The 21,396-nt window shown below is 51.1% G+C and overlaps 1 protein-coding gene across 11 annotated transcripts in view; it reads right to left on the bottom strand.

Annotated features, from left to right (window-relative positions):
• Window positions 1-21,396, bottom strand: part of UPF2 (UPF2 regulator of nonsense mediated mRNA decay) — a 1,606,401-nt gene that overhangs the window by 223,984 nt on the left and 1,361,021 nt on the right. For 7 of the 11 annotated variants that reach the window (XM_086919968.1, XM_086919955.1, XM_086919947.1 and 4 more), the window contains one exon: window positions 804-971. In XM_086919968.1, coding sequence (XP_086776094.1) covers window positions 804-971 — 168 coding nt within the window. The remainder of the gene's footprint in view (window positions 1-803; window positions 972-21,396) is intronic. The other 4 variants (XM_086919976.1, XM_086919982.1, XM_086919938.1 and 1 more) reach the window with 1 other exon arrangement.

The following is a 21,396-nucleotide window of genomic DNA, read 5'->3' as shown; positions in this document are numbered from 1 at the left end:
GAACCAATAATCACACCAGAAAGTCCTGGAGGACGGAACGGCCAAAGAAGCCATCCCTCCGGACTGGACTGTCCAGGCAATAGTGTCTTGCAAACGTGTGCAACGAGGCCCACATAGCCGCCTGGCAAATGTCCTGCAAGGGCACACCTCGGCCCAAGGCTGTTGTAGTCGTTGTGGCGCGAGTGGAATGAGCCCTCAGCCCCCAGGGGGTTCCTTCTTAGCCAAGGAGTAACACGCCTGGATACACAAGATGATCCACCGCGAGATGGTCCGCTTGTGCACCGCTTTCCCCTTCTTAGGGGAAAGCAGTGATAAAGAGTTGGTCATCCACCTGGAACTGGCGTGTGCGATCCAGATAGAATGAGAGCGCACGTTTTGGGTGGAGCCTCTCTTCCTCTCTCGAGGGATGCGGAGGCGGAAAGAAGGTGGGCAAAAATGGCCTCATGGCTTGACAATTCAAAAGTAAGGACGTGTTATGTAAGAAGGAAAAGGATCCTGTTAGAGACTTCACAGACAAAATTACACTTTAGCAGAAACAGCTTCAAGGCAAAATACAAACTCAACAGGAATAAAAAGGAAGGAGTGCAGGTATCCTGTAGCATAGCATGCAGGAAACATTCAAATTTGGTCCACTGCCAATTAGATTCAATAATCAGTTTCTATGAGAAGGGGTTCTCTCCATCTGTGGCAAATGGTTTTAAAATCTGTAGATCTGGGAATGCGCCCATGTTTGCCCATATTGTAGCAGACAAGTCAGAATTAAAAAACATTAACAAATGACAGTCATGCATAATTCCCCTTGCCTGTTGCTTGTTGCCTCTTCTAGTCAGCATCACAAATGGCATGGTGTCAGCAGACTCTGGATCTCCTTCCCCACTCCCCAGTGGTGTTCCTTTCTTTAGCTGACTTTTGAGATGCAAAGGAACAGCAACGTCCAACTGGTGAACTTTAACAGACTCCCCACTGCGCTGCTAAAGGAAAAGGAATACAACAGGACATTATTCATTTACACCCAGAGAGACACTGATATTACATACATCAATATAAACCTACAAGCTAACCAAACAATTCAAAACATGCCATTGAACATCCTCCACTCAATCCCTCTTTAAACTGTTATTTGATTAAAGAATATTATTAAATATTTTACATTTACAGATCCATGGTAACATTTTTAGAATAATTCCATACAGTTAAACATTCTTTACTCAATCCCGCATCAAAATGTTACCTGATGGAACGAAGAGCATACAAAATGTGAATTTACAGCTAGAACGTGTCCACCTGACTAGACCAAAAAATCCTGCAGAACAGAACTTGCAAAATGGCCGTCCCTCCTAAATACCGAGTCCAAGCAGTAATGCTTCGCAAAAGTATGAAGGGAGGCCCAAGTTGCTGCTTTACAAACATCAATAACAGGAACACCTCTAGCTAAAGCAGAAGAAGATGACTTAGCTCTGATAAAATGAGCTTGGATACCTTCAGACGGGTCCTTCTTGGCCAACGCGTAGGAGATCTTGATGCACAAGATGATCCACCTGGAGAGAGTCTGCTTGTGCACAGCCTTGCCTTTCATTCGCCCAACGTAGCCCACAAAGAGCTGATTTTCCAGTCTCAGATCCTTTGTTCTGCCCAAATAAAAGCGGGTCCAAACGATGAAGTCTCTCCTCCTCCTTGGATAGAAGGTAGGTAAGGTAACAGACTGTCCCAAATGGAAAGGAGTAACCACCTTAAAAAGAAAGCAACCCTGGTCCTAAGAACCAACTTATCTGCATTAATGGTAAAGAACGGAGGTTTAGAACTACGAGCCTGCAGCTCACTTACCCTCCTGGCCGAGTTAATGGCAACCAGGAAAACTGTTTTAAAAGAGAGAAGCCTAAAATGACAACTATAAAGAGGCTCAAATTGAGAACCCATTAAAAAAGTAAGAACGAGATTTAAATCCCACTGAGGCATAATGAAAGGAGGGGGAGGAAACTTATTTGTAAGGCCCTTAAGGAACGTCATAACTATAGGAGATTTGAATAAAGGCGACTGCTCCGGCAAACAAATAAAAGCCGACAAATAACCTTTAACTGTAGCCACAGCACAACCCTGCTGGGCTAAGGAAAGAGGAAAACTTAGCACATGAGACAAACAAGCCTGCAAAGGATCAATGGACCTCTCTTCACACCATTTAACAAATTTGGAACACCTGGAAGAATACACAGATTTGGTGGAGTGTCTCCTGGATGATAAAAGAACATCCACCACATCCGGTGGGAGAGTGAAAGAACACAGGTTGCCCCGTTCAATCTCCAGGCATGAAGGTCCAGGCTCTGGAGGTGGGGGTGTAGAACATGTCCCAGCGAAGGCAAGAGAAGGTCTGCCCTGAAAGGGAGATTGAGCAGAGGGTGCGATGAGAGGTGAAGAAGATCTGTGCACCACACCCTTCTTGGCCAATCCGGGGTGATCAATATGACTTGGGACCGGTCTTGGCGAATCTTCCTCAGAACCCGAGGAATCAAGGGTATGGGAGGAAATGAGTAAAGGAGTTGCGAACTCCAATCCAATTGAAACGCATCCCCCAGCGCTCCCTGCATCAGAAACTGGAGACTGCAGAACAACAGGAGGTGTACGTTCTAGTGAGTGGCAAATAGGTCCAACCATGGAGACCCCCACATCTCGAAGATGTAAAGGACCACCTCCGGATAAAGCCGCCACTTGTGATCAGCCGTATAATGCCGACTGAGACTGTCCGCATGAACATTCAGAACACTGGCTAGATGATTTGCAAACACACCCATCTGATGTCCCTGAGCCCAGGACCAGAGTCACACAGCCTCTCGACAGAGGCGATACGACCCTCCACCTCCCTGCTTGCTGAAGTACCACATTGCAGTAGTGTTGTCCGTCAGGACCCAAACTGACTGACTGCGAACGTAAGGAAGGGAAGTCTTTAGTGCCAAACGTATCGCCCGCAATTCCAAAAGGTTGATGTGAAGCAACCTTTCCTCTGGAGACCAAAGACCTCTGACCTCCAGATGAGCTCCCAAGCCTAAAGTGGAGGCATCTGTGATCACTGTGGCCCCAGGCGGAGGTGGCTGAAAGGCCTTTCCCTGAGATAGATTGACCTGCACACCCCACCAAGGCAGCTCTGCTGCAGCATCTCTGGAGATTCTGACCTCCTCCCCGGAATCTCCGTTGTGTTGAAACCACTGCTTGCGGAGGCACCACTAGAGTGCCCTCATTTGCCAGCGTGCATGACTGACCAACAGTATGCAGGAAGCTAACAGACTCAGCAGATGTAGAATCTCCAGGACTGGAACAACCACTCCATCGTGAAACAAAGGGATCATCTCCTGAATGTCGAGAATCCTCTGCGGAAGTGGGAGTGCCCGACACAGTAGTGTCCAGTATTGTAGTGTAGTTCCTATTTTCCCAATAGGCTCTGCGCATTGGAATAACATAAACAGCAGTGTAGACGTAGGGCTGAGGTCATCTAGGTCTCTACTGACTATGTTAAACTTAATTTAGGTTTGTGCCAGCTTGCTCAGAGGTCACTGGAAACTTTCTTGAATGAAAATGGGAGGGACAAGCTCCCCTGGCTCAGACAAGGAGGGATTCAGTTTCCGACAACCGCATAAACATGACAACTTTGCTCCCTCAGAATAAGAGTATATCTCTAGAGTCGTGTGAAAACAATAGACAGATATTTCACTCAGTCAGCAGTGCATACTTAGTTTCACCAGAATGCAGAGAAATAGAGAGACGGGCGTTTTCAATAAAAGGTGTTATTTATTGAGCAGTCTTCCTTCTCATGCAAGAGAAATGAATTGCCACAATTGCAATACTTAAAGTAAAGTAAAGCGCGTACAGTAAAAGTAGTATTATGAAATAATACTGTAAAAGCATTGATACGGTTTCTTAGCCATATGATACTTTAAAATGGATAAAATATATACATACAGAAATATATTGACTAAAAGGCTCAACTGGTGCTTCTAACTACGCCTACCCCGGTGTACCTTACCTAAGCCCAATACGTGGGAAGGGACAAGTAAGTAGCAATGTTAAGATAAGTTGGTTAGGATAATTTTGCCAAGAATCTGCATCAAGAATTCTTCTAAGGGTTTAGTCAGATCCGTACCTTGGTAATAGAATGTGGGAGGTCTGGTATCTCTTTCCTCAGGACTCGATATCCCAGCAACCTGCAAGGGTAGGCTGGAAACACCGGAGCTGGATTTTCTCGGCTGGAGAAAAAGACAGCGTCTCTCTCAGTGCGTCAAACAGGAGGGGCGGCTTCCGTGGGCACTCGCATCAGCTGGGCTCTCGGGCAAGTAGATGGCCGCTCTGCTCCAAACCACTGTGTCTTTGCTTAAGGCAACTGTTGGTATTTTATACCTGAAAGGTGCTGGGTTTGACGTAAGGTTAGACATAAGACGTCACCAAGAACTAACAGTTCTTGCAGGACTTCAGGAGTTCTTGTTCAAATCAAAACAAAAGCAGGGGGGGTTCCCGGGCTGCTGGAGGCTTGGTTTGTTTAACCCCTTCGCTGCTCATGACGAGCTCAGCTCATCATGAGGCACACTGGAGCTATGCTTATGATGAGCTGAGCTTGTCATGATCCATGGAATATAGCAACTTCCAGCACAGGAGGGGAAAACCCATAGCAGCCAAGGTGTTAAAGAACGCGTTGTGCTTTCTAGGAGTCGATGGGAGTAGCCGTGCTGTGCTTTGGATTGCATGGGCTACTACTGAATATGAATCTGATTCTTATGCCTTTGTCAGGACATTATTGATTATAACCTCACAAGGGCATAAATCGGGAATATCGAATTAGGGTCCTAGATATGAACACGACAGTATAGCCCCTATGAACAGGCTGCGCTGAGAAGGCACCAGGTGAGATTTGGAGATATTTTTCGACAAATGCAAGATGAACAACAGTTGCGTTGTTGCATGCAAGTGGCGCAGCACCAACCCCGGAGAGACTGCTTTCAACAGCCAGTCGTCCAGTTAGGGGAAAACAGGAACCTCTGACCTTCTGAGAAGAGCGGCTACCACCGCCATCACCTTCGTAAAGACTCGATGTGCGGAAGTAAGACCGAAAGGAAGGACTGTAAACCGGTAGTGCTGCGATCCTTCAGTGAACCGGAGGTTCTTCAGGAGGAGTAGATGAAAATACGCATCCTGCAGATCAATGAACACCATCCAGTCTTCCTGTTGCAGCTCCATAAGATCCTGAGCCAAGGTCAACCTTTTGAAATTTTCCTGTCTGAGGTAAAGATTCAAAATCCTGAGATCCAGGTTTGGTCTCAACAGAACGCCCTTTTTGGGGATCAGAAAATACCGGGAGTAGCACCCCTGTCCCCTTTCCTGCTCTGGAACCACCTCTCTCGCATCTTTCTGTAGCAAGACAAGAACCACTTGCTGCAAAAGCAGCAAATGGTCCTCTGAACACCAACCCTGTCGAGGTGGGTAAGGAGGAGGAAATTCCAAAAAAGGGAGGGAGTACCTATTCTCTACAAGATTTAAAACCCAACGGTCTGAAGTAATCTGTTTCCAATCTTGTAGAAAGTGGGACACCCGACCTCCTACAGGACCAACATTCTCTAAGATAGGGGATCTAAAGCTGATTTCCTGAAACACCAACGGTGCGAGGAGAAGAGGAGGAGAAGGAGAAGGACTGCTGCCGAGTGGTTCCCTTAAGACGGCCCCTATTTTTTACCACTGTATGATTTGTACAAACTGTTCTGCTGCTGGATTTGCTGTGGTTGTTGGTAGCCAAGAAAGGAAGCTGTCCTTCCAAAACCACGATACCGCTTGAAGCCGTATCCTCTAGACTGTGTTTGAAGGCCCAGAGATCTTGAAGTCGCTCTGCTATCCTTAAAGCGTTGCAAGGCAGAGTCAGCCCTAGTGCCAAACAGTCTTGTACCATCAAAGGGTAAATCCAACAGGGTTGCCTGAACATCAGGAGAAAATCCAGATGACCTTAGCCGAGCTTGACCCCAGTACACGTGCCACCGAGTCTGCCGGGTCCCTAACCTGACTGTATAACTTGCCGGGACGCGGCCTGATAGTCCGAAAGTGCCTCCAGGAAATTACCCCGATCATCCTCAGGTAGCGTTGAGGCTAGTTGCTTGACATAGTCCAAACGGGCATGGATATATCTCCCAAGTAAACAAGTAGCATTAGTGGATTTCAATGCCATACTTGAAGATGAAAATACTTTCTTTGCACCCTACTCCATCTTTTTAGAATCCCTATCCCCCGGGATAGTGGGGAAGGAACCGGATGACTGTTTTAAACAAGAAGCTTGGACCACCAACTTTCAGGTGATGGATGAGTGAACAGAAAAGCAGGATCCCCAGGAACTGGTTTGTACCTCCTCGCAATAGACTTAGAAACGGCTTGAGCAGTCAAGGGTCTTTGCCAAACTTCTGTCGAGGCCTCATTGAAGGGAGTAAGTGGCTCAGATGCTGAAGAGGATGTATTAAGAACCTCAGTCAGGATGTTAGACTATTTCTGCTGATGGTAATTGCAGGTCAAGTAACTCAGCTGCTTTGCTTACAACAACATGATAAGGATCAACATCTTGTGAAATCCCAGCTTTAGGTGATGAGAGTTCCTATTCCGGGGAAGTATCCAACCCACTGGCCTCCTCTACCTTCCTCTTGATCCTGCCTATATTCTTCCTCTTCAAGCAGTCTGTGCACATCCCTCCTACAGTGCTGCTTCTTAATCTTAAACAGCGGCATTCCCGGAAAGCTGGAAGCACGCCGAAATAAACGCCCTCCTCAAGAAGCCCAAGGCGGACCCCAAGGACCTCAAGAACTTCCGGCCCATCTCCCTGCTCCCGTTCCCGGCAAAGGTCATCTAGAAAATAGTCAACATGCAATTGGCCCGCCACCTGGAAGACAACATCTTGGACCCGTCCCAGTCCGGATTCAGACGAAACCACAGCACCGAGACAGCCCTCATCGCCGCCACAGATGACATCAAGTGCCAACTAGATAACGGCGAAACATCAGCCCTCATTCTCCTGGACCTGTCAGCCGCCTTCGACAGGGTCTGCCATCACACTCTAAACACACGCCTCCTAGAAGCCGGAATCCAAGAGAAGGTCCTTGACTGGACCACGTCCTTCCCCCTCGGCAGAACCCAGAGCGTCCGCCTCCCACCCTTCCGATTCGAAGTCACAACATCATCTGCGGCGTCCCCCAGGGCTCATCTCTCAGCCCGATGCTGTTCAACGTCTACATGGCCCCCCTCGCACAAGTGGCCCACCATCACAACCTCAACATCATCTCCTACGCCGACGACACCCAGCTCATCCTCTCTCTCTCCAAGGACCCACACACCTCCAAAACCAACCTCCACGAGGGAATGAAGGCTGTCACCGACTGAATGAGGAGCAACCGTCTGAAGCTGAACTCGGACAAGACGGAGGTCCTCATCCTCGGACCAACCCCCTCAGCCTGGGATGACTCCTGGTGGCCGAACACACTGGGAACATCACCAACACCCACTGACCATGCACGCAACCTAGGATTCATCCTCGACTCCGCCCTCTCCATGTCTAAGCAGGTCAACGCCGTCTCCTCCTCCTGCTACAACACCCTCCACATGCTCCGTAGGATCTACAAGTGGATCCGACCGAAACAAGAAGAACGGTGACACAGGCCCTCGTCAGCACAAGACTGGTATACGGCAATGCACTCTACGCAGGAATCCCAGTCAAACACCTACGACGACTACAACGCATTCAAAACGCCTCCGCCCGACTAATCGTCAACGTCCCCCGCCGCAGCCACATCACCCCCCACCTGAGAGACCTCCACTGGCTCCCCGTCGACAAGAGGATCACCTTCAAGCTCCTCACCCACGCACACAAAGCACTCCACAACGCCGGACCAGCCTACCTGAACAGCAGACTCCGCTCCTACATCCCCACCCACCAGCTCCGCTCAGCCAGCCTCGCCCTCGCCGCTGTCCCCCGCATCCAACGAACGACCTCCGGTGGCAGATCTTTCTCCTACCTTGCCGCCAAGACCTGGAACACCCTCCCTACCCAAGTACAGCACACCCAAGACCTACTCGCCTTCAGAAGACTCCTCAAGACCTGGCTCTTCGAGTAGTAGCAGCACCACCCCTCCCCATAGCGCCTTGAGACCTCACGGGTAAATAGCGCGCTTTACAAGTACTCTGATTGATTGATGGAGGACCTTCAGGATCAAGCCTCGGCGCCGATCGTATCCAAGGTGGTGCTGACTCAACAACAGATGCAGTCCGAGAAACCAGAGTGGAAGACCTCGACGCCGAAAAATGCCAAGCCGGAGTCGTCAGCATGAATGGCACAAAAGGCACCTGGGCGTATTGATGAGGAACAGCCAGATTAAAGGACAATGTACCCACGGGGTCCGAAGGCGCACTAGAAGGATGTAAGGATCTGTCAAACTTGCCAAACATAGCATTTAAACAAGCATTTGCAATGCAATGGTCTCGGCATCATTAAAGGTAGAGCTATTGGCATTGCTCATGACATTTTTTTCTTTAAATCAAAAATAAAACTCTGCCCTCACCACTCTGCACTCACCACCACTCGGCACTCACCACCACTCTGCACTCACCACCACTCTGCACTCACCACCACTCTGCACTCACCACTCTGCACTCACCACCACTCTGCACTCACCACCACTCTGCACTCACCACCACTCTGCACTCACCACTCTGCACCACTCACCACTCTGCACCACTCACCACTCTGCACCACTCACCACTCTGCACCACTCACCACTCTGCACCACTCACCACTCTGCACCACTCACCACTCTGCACCACTCACCACTCTGCACCACTCACCACTCTGCACCACTCACCACTCTGCACCACTCACCACTCTGCACCACTCACCACTCTGCTGCCCTCACCACTCTGCCCTCACCACTCTGCCCTCACCACTCTGCCCTCACCACTCTGCACTCACCACCACTCTGCACTCACCACCACTCTGCACTCACCACCACTCTGCACTCACCACCACTCTGCACTCACCACCACTCTGCACTCACCACCACTCTGCACTCACCACCACTCTGCACTCACCACCACTCTGCACTCACCACTCTGCACTCACCACCACTCTGCACTCACCACCACTCTGCACTCACCACCACTCTGCACTCACCACCACTCTGCACTCACCACCACTCTGCACTCACCACCACTCTGCACTCACCACCACTCTGCACTCACCACCACTCTGCACTCACCACCACTCTGCACTCACCACCACTCTGCACTCACCACCACTCTGCACTCACCACTCTGCACTCACCACTCTGCACTCACCACTCTGCACTCACCACTCTGAACGGTTCTAGGGAAATCGCAGGTAAACGTACAGGACGGCATGCGTGTAAGAACAACTTGAGTTTGAAACTTATAGCCAGATTTTCAGATGTCGTTTCTTCAAAGCGCTACAAATGCAGGGAGATTAGCGACCGAATGGGTCTGCCATGGTTGACACAATTTGGTGAAGTGTGGACGTTTTGCTTGAATTGATGTTTCGCATCTTAACCTACTCATCCCATTTTTTCGTGAGCCCCAACGACCCCTCCCCAGATCTATTTCCATGCCTGCCAAAAAGAAAAAGTTTAGGGTACATTGGGATGAGCACGCTACTTAACTGTATGCAAACAGAATTGGTTTCAAAAGCTATCCCCGGCCTTCGTGTCCTCAGAAGGCTGCTTGCCCGGGCAGTTCTTCCTCGGTACATTATATCGTAATAAGGGAAAACGGGGTTCCAATTATCTAATTTCACGGCTAGGGGGCCCCCGCGCTACAAGTTAGTGCTAATACAGTAATCTGCCTGAGAGAGAATCATAGTAGGGGGGGAAAGTGAAAAACAAAAAGACAAAAAAAAGGAAATAATGGCAGAGAAACGCCTGCTCCAGAAACTGCTGACAAGCTGGTCTACGTTTTAAGTGAAACAAGAACTTTGTTTGATTGACCCTGTGTGCTTTTAGGTCACACTCGGGTATATAGTATTTTGCTTTATTATGGGATTCGGACTTTGGAACTGGGGGGTCGTTTCACATCCCAGCGGCATATTGGGCGACAGTCGGCATATTGCTCAGCTCGGTGTAAAACTGTGTAGCGCACAGAAACCCGCCACTGACCCCCCTTCGCAGCGCTGCCTCTACCTATCCCCTGCCTCGTTCACTGCAGAGCTCTTGTTTACTGACCTCCGCTTCTTTCGAAAGGGGGCTGCCGCTTGCACCCGTCGCATCTTGGCCTCTGTCACCCCTCACGATTTCATTGAACTCGCGGCCGCCCCGGAAGTCAGGCACGGTCGCCTGTGACGGGGGCGGGGCCACGTTCACGCCGGAAGAGGAGGCAGGCGGAGTCGTAGCGTCTCGCGGCCCGGGGCTCCTGTGAGCGGTGTAGAGCCCCGGGGCCCCGCCAGCAGGAGGTTGGGCGCCGCGTGCTGAGGTAAGGTAAGTTCCAAACGGCTGGAGCGCGATTGGTGCACTTGTGTGTGTGTGTATGCTCGTGTGTGTGTGTGTATGTATGTGTGCGACTGTGACGGAGGGGGAGGGGGGGCCTCGGTGCACTTGTGTGTGTGCGCGCGTGTGTGTATGAGTCAGGGGTGGTGTCTCTGTATGTATGTATGTATGTATGTATGTGCGTGCGTGCATGGGCGCGTGTGTGTGTGTATGCGCATGCGTGTGTGGTGCTTGCGCTTCCCAGGAGACAGCGCCTGGCCACAGCGCGCGTTCCAGTTACAAATCGCCTGGAAGGATGCGCGTGGCCAGGACTGTCTCCTGGGACTGCTACTCGCTGACATAAGATCTCGGCGGAGACGCGCTTACGCGCGTCTTTTAGCCGAGACCTAAAAATGTGTAGGATCCGTTCCAGGGCAAGGAAAAGGAGAATAAGAATCCGTACCTTCCTGTACAGGTTCCACCCTTGGATTAACTCGAAGCTACGGAGCCGGTGGAGACGGCGCCTGCACAGGCAAAGCCACATGAACAGGTGAAGACTCCCTGGGCGCCGGCATGCTCCTGGGCGTCGCAGTACCTTTAGGCGTCGAAGAGCCCCTCGACGCCAGCGACCTCGGAGCCGGTGAGTGAATCGGCATGTCCTGTAAAGAAGGAGAAGGTGATGGAGACACAAAGTCTTTCCTCCGAAGTCGCTGAGCCGGAGAAAGCGACCTCGATGCCTTGTTCTTCGACGAGCGGCGTCAAGAACCATGCCTCTTCTTCACCTTCATGTGTTTTTTCGACTTCGAAGTGTGCGAAGACAACTACTTTGCACGTTTTCGACCCCTCTTCTCCTTTTTTGCTTTGGCCATGAAGAGTTTAGCTTCACATTCCTTTAGGGCTTTCGGATTCATTTTCCTGCACCTTCGACACCCTTGGACGTCGTGGTCGGAAGACAAACACCAAAGGCAATCATCATGGGGATCAGTCATCGACATGTGACCAGTACACTCCCTGCAGGGCTTGAATCCAGACTTTTTAGAAGTAGACATAGCTGAATACTTCGAGGAAAATGGAGAGTCCCAAGGAAATCGCTATGCGTCGACGGCGCAGAAAAAAGGGAACTGACGTCAGCACACCAACGAGGTCTTCTTATGGCTTCGATGATGTCATTCGGTGTCGCGAGCAGAGCCGTGTTATTTAGACGTCCTCATCAACGTGAAAGAGCTAGGAAAGAATTTCCGCAGAATGCTGGCGCAGGGGGTATACAAAAGTTGAGGAATTCACAGGCATATGTATCCATCAGAACAGTATTTATCTAATACTCAGCCAGAAGATATTCTAGGTCCAGAGCTAGCCACTACAAACTATACGGACTGGCTTTAAAATGCCTTTTCTAAATTAATCCCTTATAAAAACAGCTTCTAAAGACAGAAATACTCCCTCGGCCCCTTGGTTTTCTGATGCTCTGAGGCTGGAGAAACAACGGTGCAGGAAACAAGAGGGGTGCTGGCGCCTAGAGTATGACAGCCAGGAGAAATCTCGTTATAACTTAGCATTGGCTAACTATAAACCCCTCTGATTAAAAGAAAAAAGTAGTTACCATAAAAGGGAAATAGAAACCGCACAAGTTTCCACTAAACAACTGTTTTGGGTGGTGTCTAAACTGGCGGTGCTATCATGCAGCCATACTAATGTAGCATCTCAAGCTTTCTGTGACTCCTTAGCCCTTGGGCTTCCAGGCTAAAGTAGATTAAATCTACTCGAATTTGAATGCCTTTGTCGAGGTTACGAGTCCGCTGGATTTAAACAGCGAGGTGTTAAATAGCTTCGCCTTTACGGAATTGGGCCAGTTTCTGCGGAACAGATAACTGATCTGGTGAGCATGGCTAAATCTGGCTCACCGTTTGATCTTTATCCCCTTTGGTTCTGAAACTGATTCCAGACCTAACCTGGCTAATATTTTCAATTCTTTATAAAGCTCAGGCATCTATCCCTCCCAATGGAAAAATGCCTCTATTCTCCCACTGCTAAAAAAACATAACTTAGACCCAGGGTATACCAACAATTTTTGACCAACTGCGTGTCACCCATTGCCTGCTAAATGTGCTGAGAAAATTATGAATGATCAAATGGCCCAATACATCTATGAAAATAAGCTGTTGGAAGAAACACAATTCGGCTTTAGGAAAGGCCACAACACAGAGACCGCTCTTATCAAAGCCACTGATGAGATCAGGGTTGTGTTAGACAAAGGAGGAGCGGCCGTACTTGTGCTACTGGACTTATCAGCAACATTTGACAGGGTTGACCATGGGCTGCTGATCAACTGTATCTCTGCACCAGGCATTGGGAACAAGGAAAAATCCTTGTTGACCTCTTTTTTATTGAAACGTACCCAGCTAGTCAGCCTGGGTGATTTCGACTCCAGTATTTTCACTCCCGTGCGGAGTTCCACAGGGGTCTTCTATAAGTCTGATGTTGTTTAACATTTACGATACCGACTTAGCACGGGTGATTAAATCTTTTGGATTAGCTCACGTCATATGCAGATGACACCCAATTAGTGTATCTGTTTATAAGAACGGGGACACAGTTTCAGCTAACTTCCATGATGGCATGCTGGCTATCAGCGCCTGGATGTCAAGACATTGCCTCAAAAATAATTCATCCAAGACAGAAGTTATGGTCTTTGGAAATGTATATCCTGTGTGGTCTTCGGGCTGGTGGGCGGATAAACTGGGATCGCCCCCCAATCCCGGTCACTAAAGCCAAGAACCTGAGTGTCATTCTAGACGACAAGCTGTCTTTAATCTGTCTCTAAGGTGGTTAGACAACTTCACTGGCTGCCTATACGAAGCAGAACAACATTAAAAGTACTCTGCATTGCCTATAAGGCGATTCACAATATAGAGCCGGAATTTCTAAAGAATTCACTGCAGATATACACTCCCATCAGATCCCTGCGTTCGGTAGGTGCTAATCTTTATGTCGACCCAAGAACCTATAGAACTAATTGGGGCTCAAGAAGTTTCGTAGCTGCGACGGCTAAGCTGTTGAACTCTCTTGCCTCTTAGATTAGAGCCAGTCCTACTTTAATGTCATTTAGGAAACAAATAAAAACATGCCTCTTAAATTAATAGGTTTTTCTATCTCACCCATACATTCTGGAGCTCTTAGCGCCAAGACACCTATGGGTATTTGCATGCATTATAAGTTGTTATAACATAACATAAGATATCAAACAACTCATTATATTAAACCTGAATTGATGCCCAAGTCGAAATTAAGTTACTTTTAAAAATGTGGCACTTTTTTGCCCAAAATCTCCGGAGCCTGTTCACGGTTGCAAATGGGGTATGTCTCAGAGACAACTTTCTGCCCTTCAGGGGAAGCCTGCAAACAACTCACAGGAAAGGACACAATAGAAGCCTGTGTGGGGGAAGAGTCGTTACCTCTACCGAGCAAGAAGCTTTACGGGCGTTGCACAAGTTACTACTTGTGTAACGTTATATCTGTAAGAGACATTAGTTAGTGATAGATTCCTTACCTTAGAATATCCCCAGGCGTCAGACTGGATCCGGAAACTTTTGCGTAGCAGTACCCTTGCGCGTCGGTAGGCGTCGTCTGCGGCTCCGCGTCCGTTGTCGGCTTCGTGGGCGCCGCGATGACGTCGTCGGAGTACTTAGACGCCGCCTCCGCGTGCTGACGTCAGTTCTTAGTCACAGCTTTTCCGCGCCAGAAATGCAGAGCTAAGCTAAAAACCAACACTGGTGCCTTGAAACTAGGGCCCTGAAAGGGGATGACCTTAACCCTAGATATCGGTTCGCAGAACAGGGAGGATGGGTGGGTCGGTAAGGAATCTATCACTAACTAATGTCTCTTACAGATATATCGTTACACAAATAGTAACTTGTGCATCTGAAAGAGACACGTTAGTGATAGATTCCTTACCTTAGAATAGACACCCCAACAATACCAAGCCCGGTGGTGGGTCTGCGAACCAATAATCACACCAGAAAGTCCTGGAGGACGGAACGGCCAAAGAAGCCATCCCTCCGGAGTTGGCTGTCCAGGCAATAGTGTCTTGCAAATGTGTGCAGCGAGGCCCACGTAGCCGCTTGGCAAATGTCTTGCAAGGGCACACCTCGGCCCAAGGCAGTTTTAGTCGCTGTGGCTCGAGTGGAATGAGCCCTCAGCCCAACAGGGTGTTCCTTCTTTCCCAAGGAGTAACACGCCTGGATACAGCAGATGATCCACCGCGAGATGGTCCGCTTGTGTACCGCTTTCCCCTTCTTAGCGCCCACGTAACCAACAAAGAGTTGGTCATCCACCCGGAACTGGCATGTGCGATCCAGATAAAATGAGAGCGCACGTTTTGGGTCCAGACGGTGGAGCCTCTCTTCCTCTCTCGAGGGATGCGGAGGCGGAAAGAAGGTGGGCAAGGTGATGGATTGTCCAATGTGGAAGGCCGTGACTACCTTGGGTAGGAAAGAGGGCCTTGTCCGCAACACAACCTTGTCCGGAAGGACTGAAAGGAAAGGAGGTTTACAGGATAGAGCCTGGAGCTCACTCACTCTCCTGGCAGAGGTGATGGCTACCAGGAAGGCAGTCTTCAAAGTAAGAAGGCAAAGAGGACAGTTGTGGAGCGGCTCGAAGGGAGGCACATCAGAAATGTAAGAACCAAGTTCAAGTCCCACTGAGGCATCACAAAGGGACTTTAACAAAGGGGACTTGAACAAAGATGGTTGATCAGGCAGCCTTAAGAAGGCTGAAAGGACAGAAAGATAGTGCCCAGAGCAGAGCCCTGCTGGGCAAGAGAAAGAAGGAAGAGAAGAACCTCAGAAAGAGGGGCAGAGAGAGGATCCACAGCCTTTGCTGTGCACCATGCCACAAATCTGTTCCACCTGCAGGCGTATACCGACTTAGTGGAGGGACGCCTGGCTGCCAGAATGATGCTACAGACTTCAGGAGGCAAGTCAAATGGCCTCATCTGTCGCCGCTCAATCTCCAAGCATGGAGGTGGAGACTGGACAGGTTCGGGTGGAGGACCGTCACCTGCTGCTGCGACAGAAGGTCCTCCTGAAGAGGCAGACGAACCGGGGGATCGACTGACATACTGAGTAGCTCTGGATACCAGTACCTTCGTGTCACAAGGATGACTTGTGCCCGGTCGCGCCTGATCTTCTTCAGTACTCTCGGCAGAAGTGGTATAGGCGGAAAGGCGTACAACAGACCGCAACTCCACTCGCGACGAAAAGCGTCTCCGAGCGAGTGCCGCCTTGGAAATTCCAACGTGCAGAACTGATGACGCGTTCTCTTCGGTGGCGAATAGATCTAACCAAGGCTCTCCTCACTGCAGAAAGAGTCCTTGCGCCACGTCCGAGTTCAGACGCCATTCGTGATCCATCATGCACCGGCGGCTGAGTTCATCCACCCTGGCGTTCAGAGAACCTGCCAGGTGTTGAACCACCAGAGTCACGCCCTGATGTTCCAGCCATTGCCAGAGGCGCAGAGCCTCCTGGCATAGGGTCCACAACTTCACCCCACCCTGTTTGTTGCAGTACCACATGGCGGTGGTGTTGTCCGTGAACACCTGAACTACACTCCCTCGGACAGAGGGGAGGAATGCCTTCAGTGCTAGACGAATCGCCTGCAGCTCCAAAAGGTTGATATGGAGCCGGGACTCCGCCAGAGACCAGAGGCCTCTGATCTCCGCCTCTCCCATGTGGCCTCCCCAGCCCTGGAGGGACGCGTCCGTCACAACTACGTGCTCCGGTTGGGGAAGGGAGAGGGATCTGCCGCTGACCCAATTGCGGTCCGTGAGCCACCACTGCAGCTGTCTCGCAGTGCGCTCCGAGATCAGGACATGGTCGGACAAGTTGTCCTGATGCTGGGCCCACTGAAACTTCAGGTCCCACTGCAGACCCCGCATCCGCCAACGGGCGTGATGCACCAGAAGGATGCAGGAAGCCATCAGCCCCAGAAGCCGCAGCGTCAACCTGACCGAAACCCGGGATAAAGGCTGGAAGATTGGAATCAGAGCCTGTATATCCCGAACCCGCTGTTCGGGTGGGTAAACCCGAAACTGCGGAGAGTCGAGAACCGCTCCGATGAAAAGGAGCTTCTGAGAGGGGCACAGGTGTGACTTCGGCACATTGATGGAGAACCCCAGCTGGTGCAAGAGGTCTGCCGTCGTCTGGAGGTGGCTGACGACTGTCTGGGGCGAGCCCGCCTTCAACAACCAGTCGTCGAGGTAAGGGAAGCCTGAACTCCCTAACCTGCGCAGATGAGCTGCGTCCACCGCCATCACTTTCGTGAACACCCGTGGGGCGCTGGTAAGGCCGAAGGGGAGCACGGTAAACTGAACGTACTCGTGGCCTACCGTGAACCGCAGGTAACGGCGGTGGGCCGGCAGGACGGGGATGTGGAAATAAGCGTCCTGCAAGTCCAATGCTACCATCCAGTCTCCTGGGTCCAGGGCAGCTAAGACCTGAGCCAGAGTCAGCATCTTGAACTTCTCCTTCCAGAGGAAGCCGTTGACGTTCCGTAGGTCCAAGATAGGGGGTAGGCCCCCTTTGCCCTTTTTGGGTACCAAAAAGTAGTGGGAGTAGCAACCGGGTCCTACTTATGGCCCAGGAACACCCTTGATGGCCCCCTTGGCCAAGAGGGCCGAAACATCCTCGCGGTGGTGTTGCGGTGGCATGGCTTGAGGGGTCGTCTCGAAGGGGAGGGAATAGCCCCTCCGGACGATCTGCAGCACCCACCTGTCCGAAGTGACAGTGCGCCAGTGAGAGCGGTGATGGCGAACCCTGCCCCCCACTGGTGTCACATGGGCCGAGAAGCATGGACTAGGAGGGTTTAGAGGCGGATGCTGCGGGGGAAGGTGTGGACCGGCCTCGCCGTTGACCCCGACCGCCTCCACGGTGATTTCCACGGCCGCCACTGCGCTGGAAGTTAGTCTGCGGCGAGTGGTTGGCAGCACATGTGGGGACGCCCCTTCCTTGGCCACGAAAGGCAGCCGTTTGCTGGCGCGGGCTAAGAGGCCCAAGGACTTGGCCGTAGCCCTGGAGTCCTTAAAGCGCTCAAGCGCATGGTCTTCCTTGTCGCCAAAAAGGCGACGCCCATCAAACGGCATGTCCATCAGAGTGTTTTGGACATCTGCCTAAGAGTTGGCGGACCTCAACCAGGCGTGGCGTCTAACCACCACCGTCGTTGCCATCGCTCTACCTAGTGAGTCGGTGGTATCCAACCCACACCGGATAGAAAATTTGGCTGCATCCCGACTCTCCACAAGGGCTTGGCCGAGTTTGGCCCGTACCTCCAACGGACACTCTGGCAGCACTTCCGCAACCGTCTTCCACAGAGAGTGGGTGTAGCGGTCCAAGAGGCATGCAGTGTTGGAAGACCGCAGTCCCAAGCTAAGGGAGGAGAACATTTTCTTTCCATAATTCTCATACCTCTTGGATTCCCGATCAGGCGGAGCCGACGGGAATGCGGTCTGGGAATTGGAGGCCTGGATGACCAGACTCGGTGGGGTGGGTGGACAGGAAACATGGGTCGCCCGGGGCCGGGCGGTGGCGTCTGGCCACGTTCCTATCTACGGGCGAAACCGTAGCTGGCCTGGACCAAGTGCCCAAAAGAACGTCGGTCAAGGCCTCATTAAAGGGCAGAAGAGGCTCGGCCGAGTTTGACTGCGGTTTAAGGACCTCAGTGAGGAGGTTAGTCCTCACGGCCGCGACGGGGAGCCCAAGGCCTTGGCAGCCCTCGTCAACACCACACTATAGGTTGCCCCTCCTCCGAGGCCACGGTAGGAGGGGAGACAAAACCAGTGTCTGGAGAGGTGTCCAGGCCACTGGCCTCTCCCAGTTCCCCTGTCCAGTCCTCTTGAGACTAACACGCTTAGGTCAGAGGGTCCTCAGACCCCTCCCAATCCTCCTCATCACCCATCTCCTGATACTCAGGGTTTTCAATCAATGGGGCCGACTCATAGAAGTGAAAATGTCCAAACGCTGTCGAAAGCGGCGCCCAGTGGCGCCGTTCCGACATCGGAGCCGGAGCGAGGGAGGAATCGGGGGCGATGCCGCCCAAAGGACGGCGCCGGAGGCGACACCAGACGGACCGACACCGCGGGGGTCGTAAGGTCCACCGGCGACGATCCAGATCTCGAAGAGGGTCCAGTGAGGTCCCGCGGCACCAGGCCCGAAGGCGCCGGCGGCGTCGGGACCGCTTTACCCTGTGGCGCCGGGCCCGAAGGCGCCGGCGTTGTCGGGACTGTGGGGCCCTGCGGCGCCGCGGAGCCCGTCGGAAGGAGAAAGGGACCTCATGGCCATGAGGAAGCGCTCGATCTCCTCCGGCGTCGCGTCTCGCCCAGGGACCAAAGGGTGTGGAGCAGGACCCGCGACCCCGAAGGAGCCGCATGGGCGGTGTCACCCGAACCCCCGACCGCATCGCGCGAGCGTCGGGGGGAGTCAGAAGAGAGATGACGCTTCTTCGACTTCTTGTGCTTCTTGCCTGACGACAACTTCGACCCAGAGGAGTGGTGCCGACTCTCGGAACTGTGGTGGCTCCGAGCCTGCGACCTGTCCCTCGACCTCCCGTAGGACCGGGACCTCTCACGGCGCAGGACTGACTTCCAGAGTTCGAGCCACCTGCGGGAGCGCTCCCGCCTGACTTTCGAAGAGAGGGCCCGGCATTCGGAGCAGGCCTTGTCGTTGTGGTCGACGCCTAGACAAGTTAGGCACAGGTGGTGAGGATCCGTGACCGACATCGTGCGGTCGCAATCCTCGCAGTGCTTGAAACCAGGCATCCCAACGGCACCGATCGGAGTCGTGAAGACTTCGAGAAATGATCAAAAAGATCCAAAAAAGTTAGTCAAAAATTGACTACGGGTTACTGCTTTTCCAGATCTGCGCTTGCTGGCGCGGAAAAAAGAAGAACCCGCGTCAGCGGCGTCTAAGTACTCCGACGACGTCATCACGGCGCCCACGATGGACTCGGAGCCGCAGACGACGCCTACCGACGCGCAAGGGTACTGCTACGCAAAAGTTTCCGGATCTAGTCTGACGCCTGGGGATTTTCTAAGGTAAGGAATCTATCACTAACGTGTCTCTTTCAGATAGCCCAAACGGTGAGCTTCAATGGTGAAGTCGCTTTTGAAGGGCAAATGGTGAACACTTGGGAGAGGGGCTGAACTACTGTTTAGGTAGCACGGCTTGCACTCGGGACAGGGAGGGCCTGCCGCACCTCTGGATTGGGCTAGGGAGCTCTACACACAGGGAGAGGAGTTCTGCCATCTTGAGTGTGGCCAGAATACAGACTAATAGGGCAGCTAGATGCCACACTCCACAGTAAGTTTAATCAAGTGGGAGGTAACCAGGTAACCCATTGGCTAGTGACTGTGACCTCACATGAGGACATTTTCTGGGTATACAAAGGGCACCTTTGGCACCCAGAACTCGTATCTCCTTGGACTGGAGAAAAAGGCTGAAGAAGGACAGCTCTGCTGCACCAAGGACCCACAAAGAGAGGCTGCACCGACATGGACTGCAACTGTTGGATCAGGTGGCTAGCAAAAGGACTGTGCGTGCTGTATCCTGCTAATGGAAAAGTCAACTCCTGAGTCCAGGTGAAGCAAGACACTCCAAGGGTCAGTTGACTGACCTTAAGTTCGCAGCACACGGCCACAACAGCTGAAGAAGCCGGTTGAGAAGAGTTGGTAGGGCAGATTCCTAATCGCCCAGTGCAACCCAAGGGTCCAAGACCCGACACTCAAATGATTGACCCCCCTCTCACACCTCGAACCCCCAAGATTGCTGGACCCGGTTGCCCAGAAGGCAAGTTACTGCCCAAAGAAGAAAAAAACGCTCTAACGGGTATCCCAGTGGTGACTGAACGTTTGCCAAGCTTAGGAGCGCTTTGAGGGACACTGATTCCTATGGCCAGGATCCCCTAACAAAACCCATGGCCATGGGGTAGCCCCAGGAAGACCCCATCAACCATACAACAGCTTCAGCTTCCCGTACGGTTTGTATCAGGATCACTCCAATGAAGTCAATGGCAACAAGCCATTGATGCTCGAACTGGACTGAAGACTGCTTTTCTTGGAGCGGTAACCATTTCTGTGGCCCTTATGAGCCTCACTGACTGGCTCCTTGTAGGAGTTGGTTATCTAAAGTAACTAAGTGTACCGAAGTTTTTCCTGAAATAATTTCTAAGTGTCAAATTCGTTAAATTTGCTAATGCTTGCTAGCAGTTAAGTAAAAAGTGTTGATTTACTATACCTTGTAAATTCAGTATCTCCGAAACACTGGTGGGTGTTTTTCATTTTGGTGTATAAATTTATATAAAAATATAATCTATTTTTATAAATTGGTGGCTGATTTCTTTAGTGTCTTGTGTATTTCTTCAACAATTGTTTTGATGCTGTTTAAATGCTATACACTTGTTCCTTTGCACTAGTCTGACTGTTCAGGTTCACGGCTACCCATGGTTGAAATAGGGAGTTTGAAAACAAAACCTACTACTCCTAAAGGGATTGGTAAGTTTATTACACAGTGAAGTCACACAACCACATCTTATAGTACACTCCATTTCCTCACACTTCCTAAATGTCTTAGGACCACTGATCTTCTAGGTAAAGGCCTCATATTAAGACTGACACTTAGGACCAGGAATATGCATGATTTCATGGATTGTAGTAGGGATGAGATATGTCCAGCCATTAGGTGTGGTGTTGGTAATACCATTAAGAACTAGTAACATTTTTGCAAAATGATACACACACTTTCTTCTGAAGGACATATTTCTCCCTTGCAAGTGTTTAGAGTCGCTCCAAGATAGTTGAGAATTTGTACTGGGGAGGATATCAACTTCTCATGGTGGATACATAAAACCAGACATGTTAATAAATTGGTGGTTGTACTGA

This window comes from Lissotriton vulgaris, chromosome 1_1, assembly GCF_964263255.1.
Source record: "Lissotriton vulgaris chromosome 1_1, aLisVul1.2, whole genome shotgun sequence".
Lineage (NCBI taxonomy): Eukaryota > Metazoa > Chordata > Amphibia > Caudata > Salamandridae > Lissotriton > Lissotriton vulgaris.
Note: the sequence above shows the minus strand (reverse complement) of the source record. Positions and strands in the feature narration are given on the sequence as shown.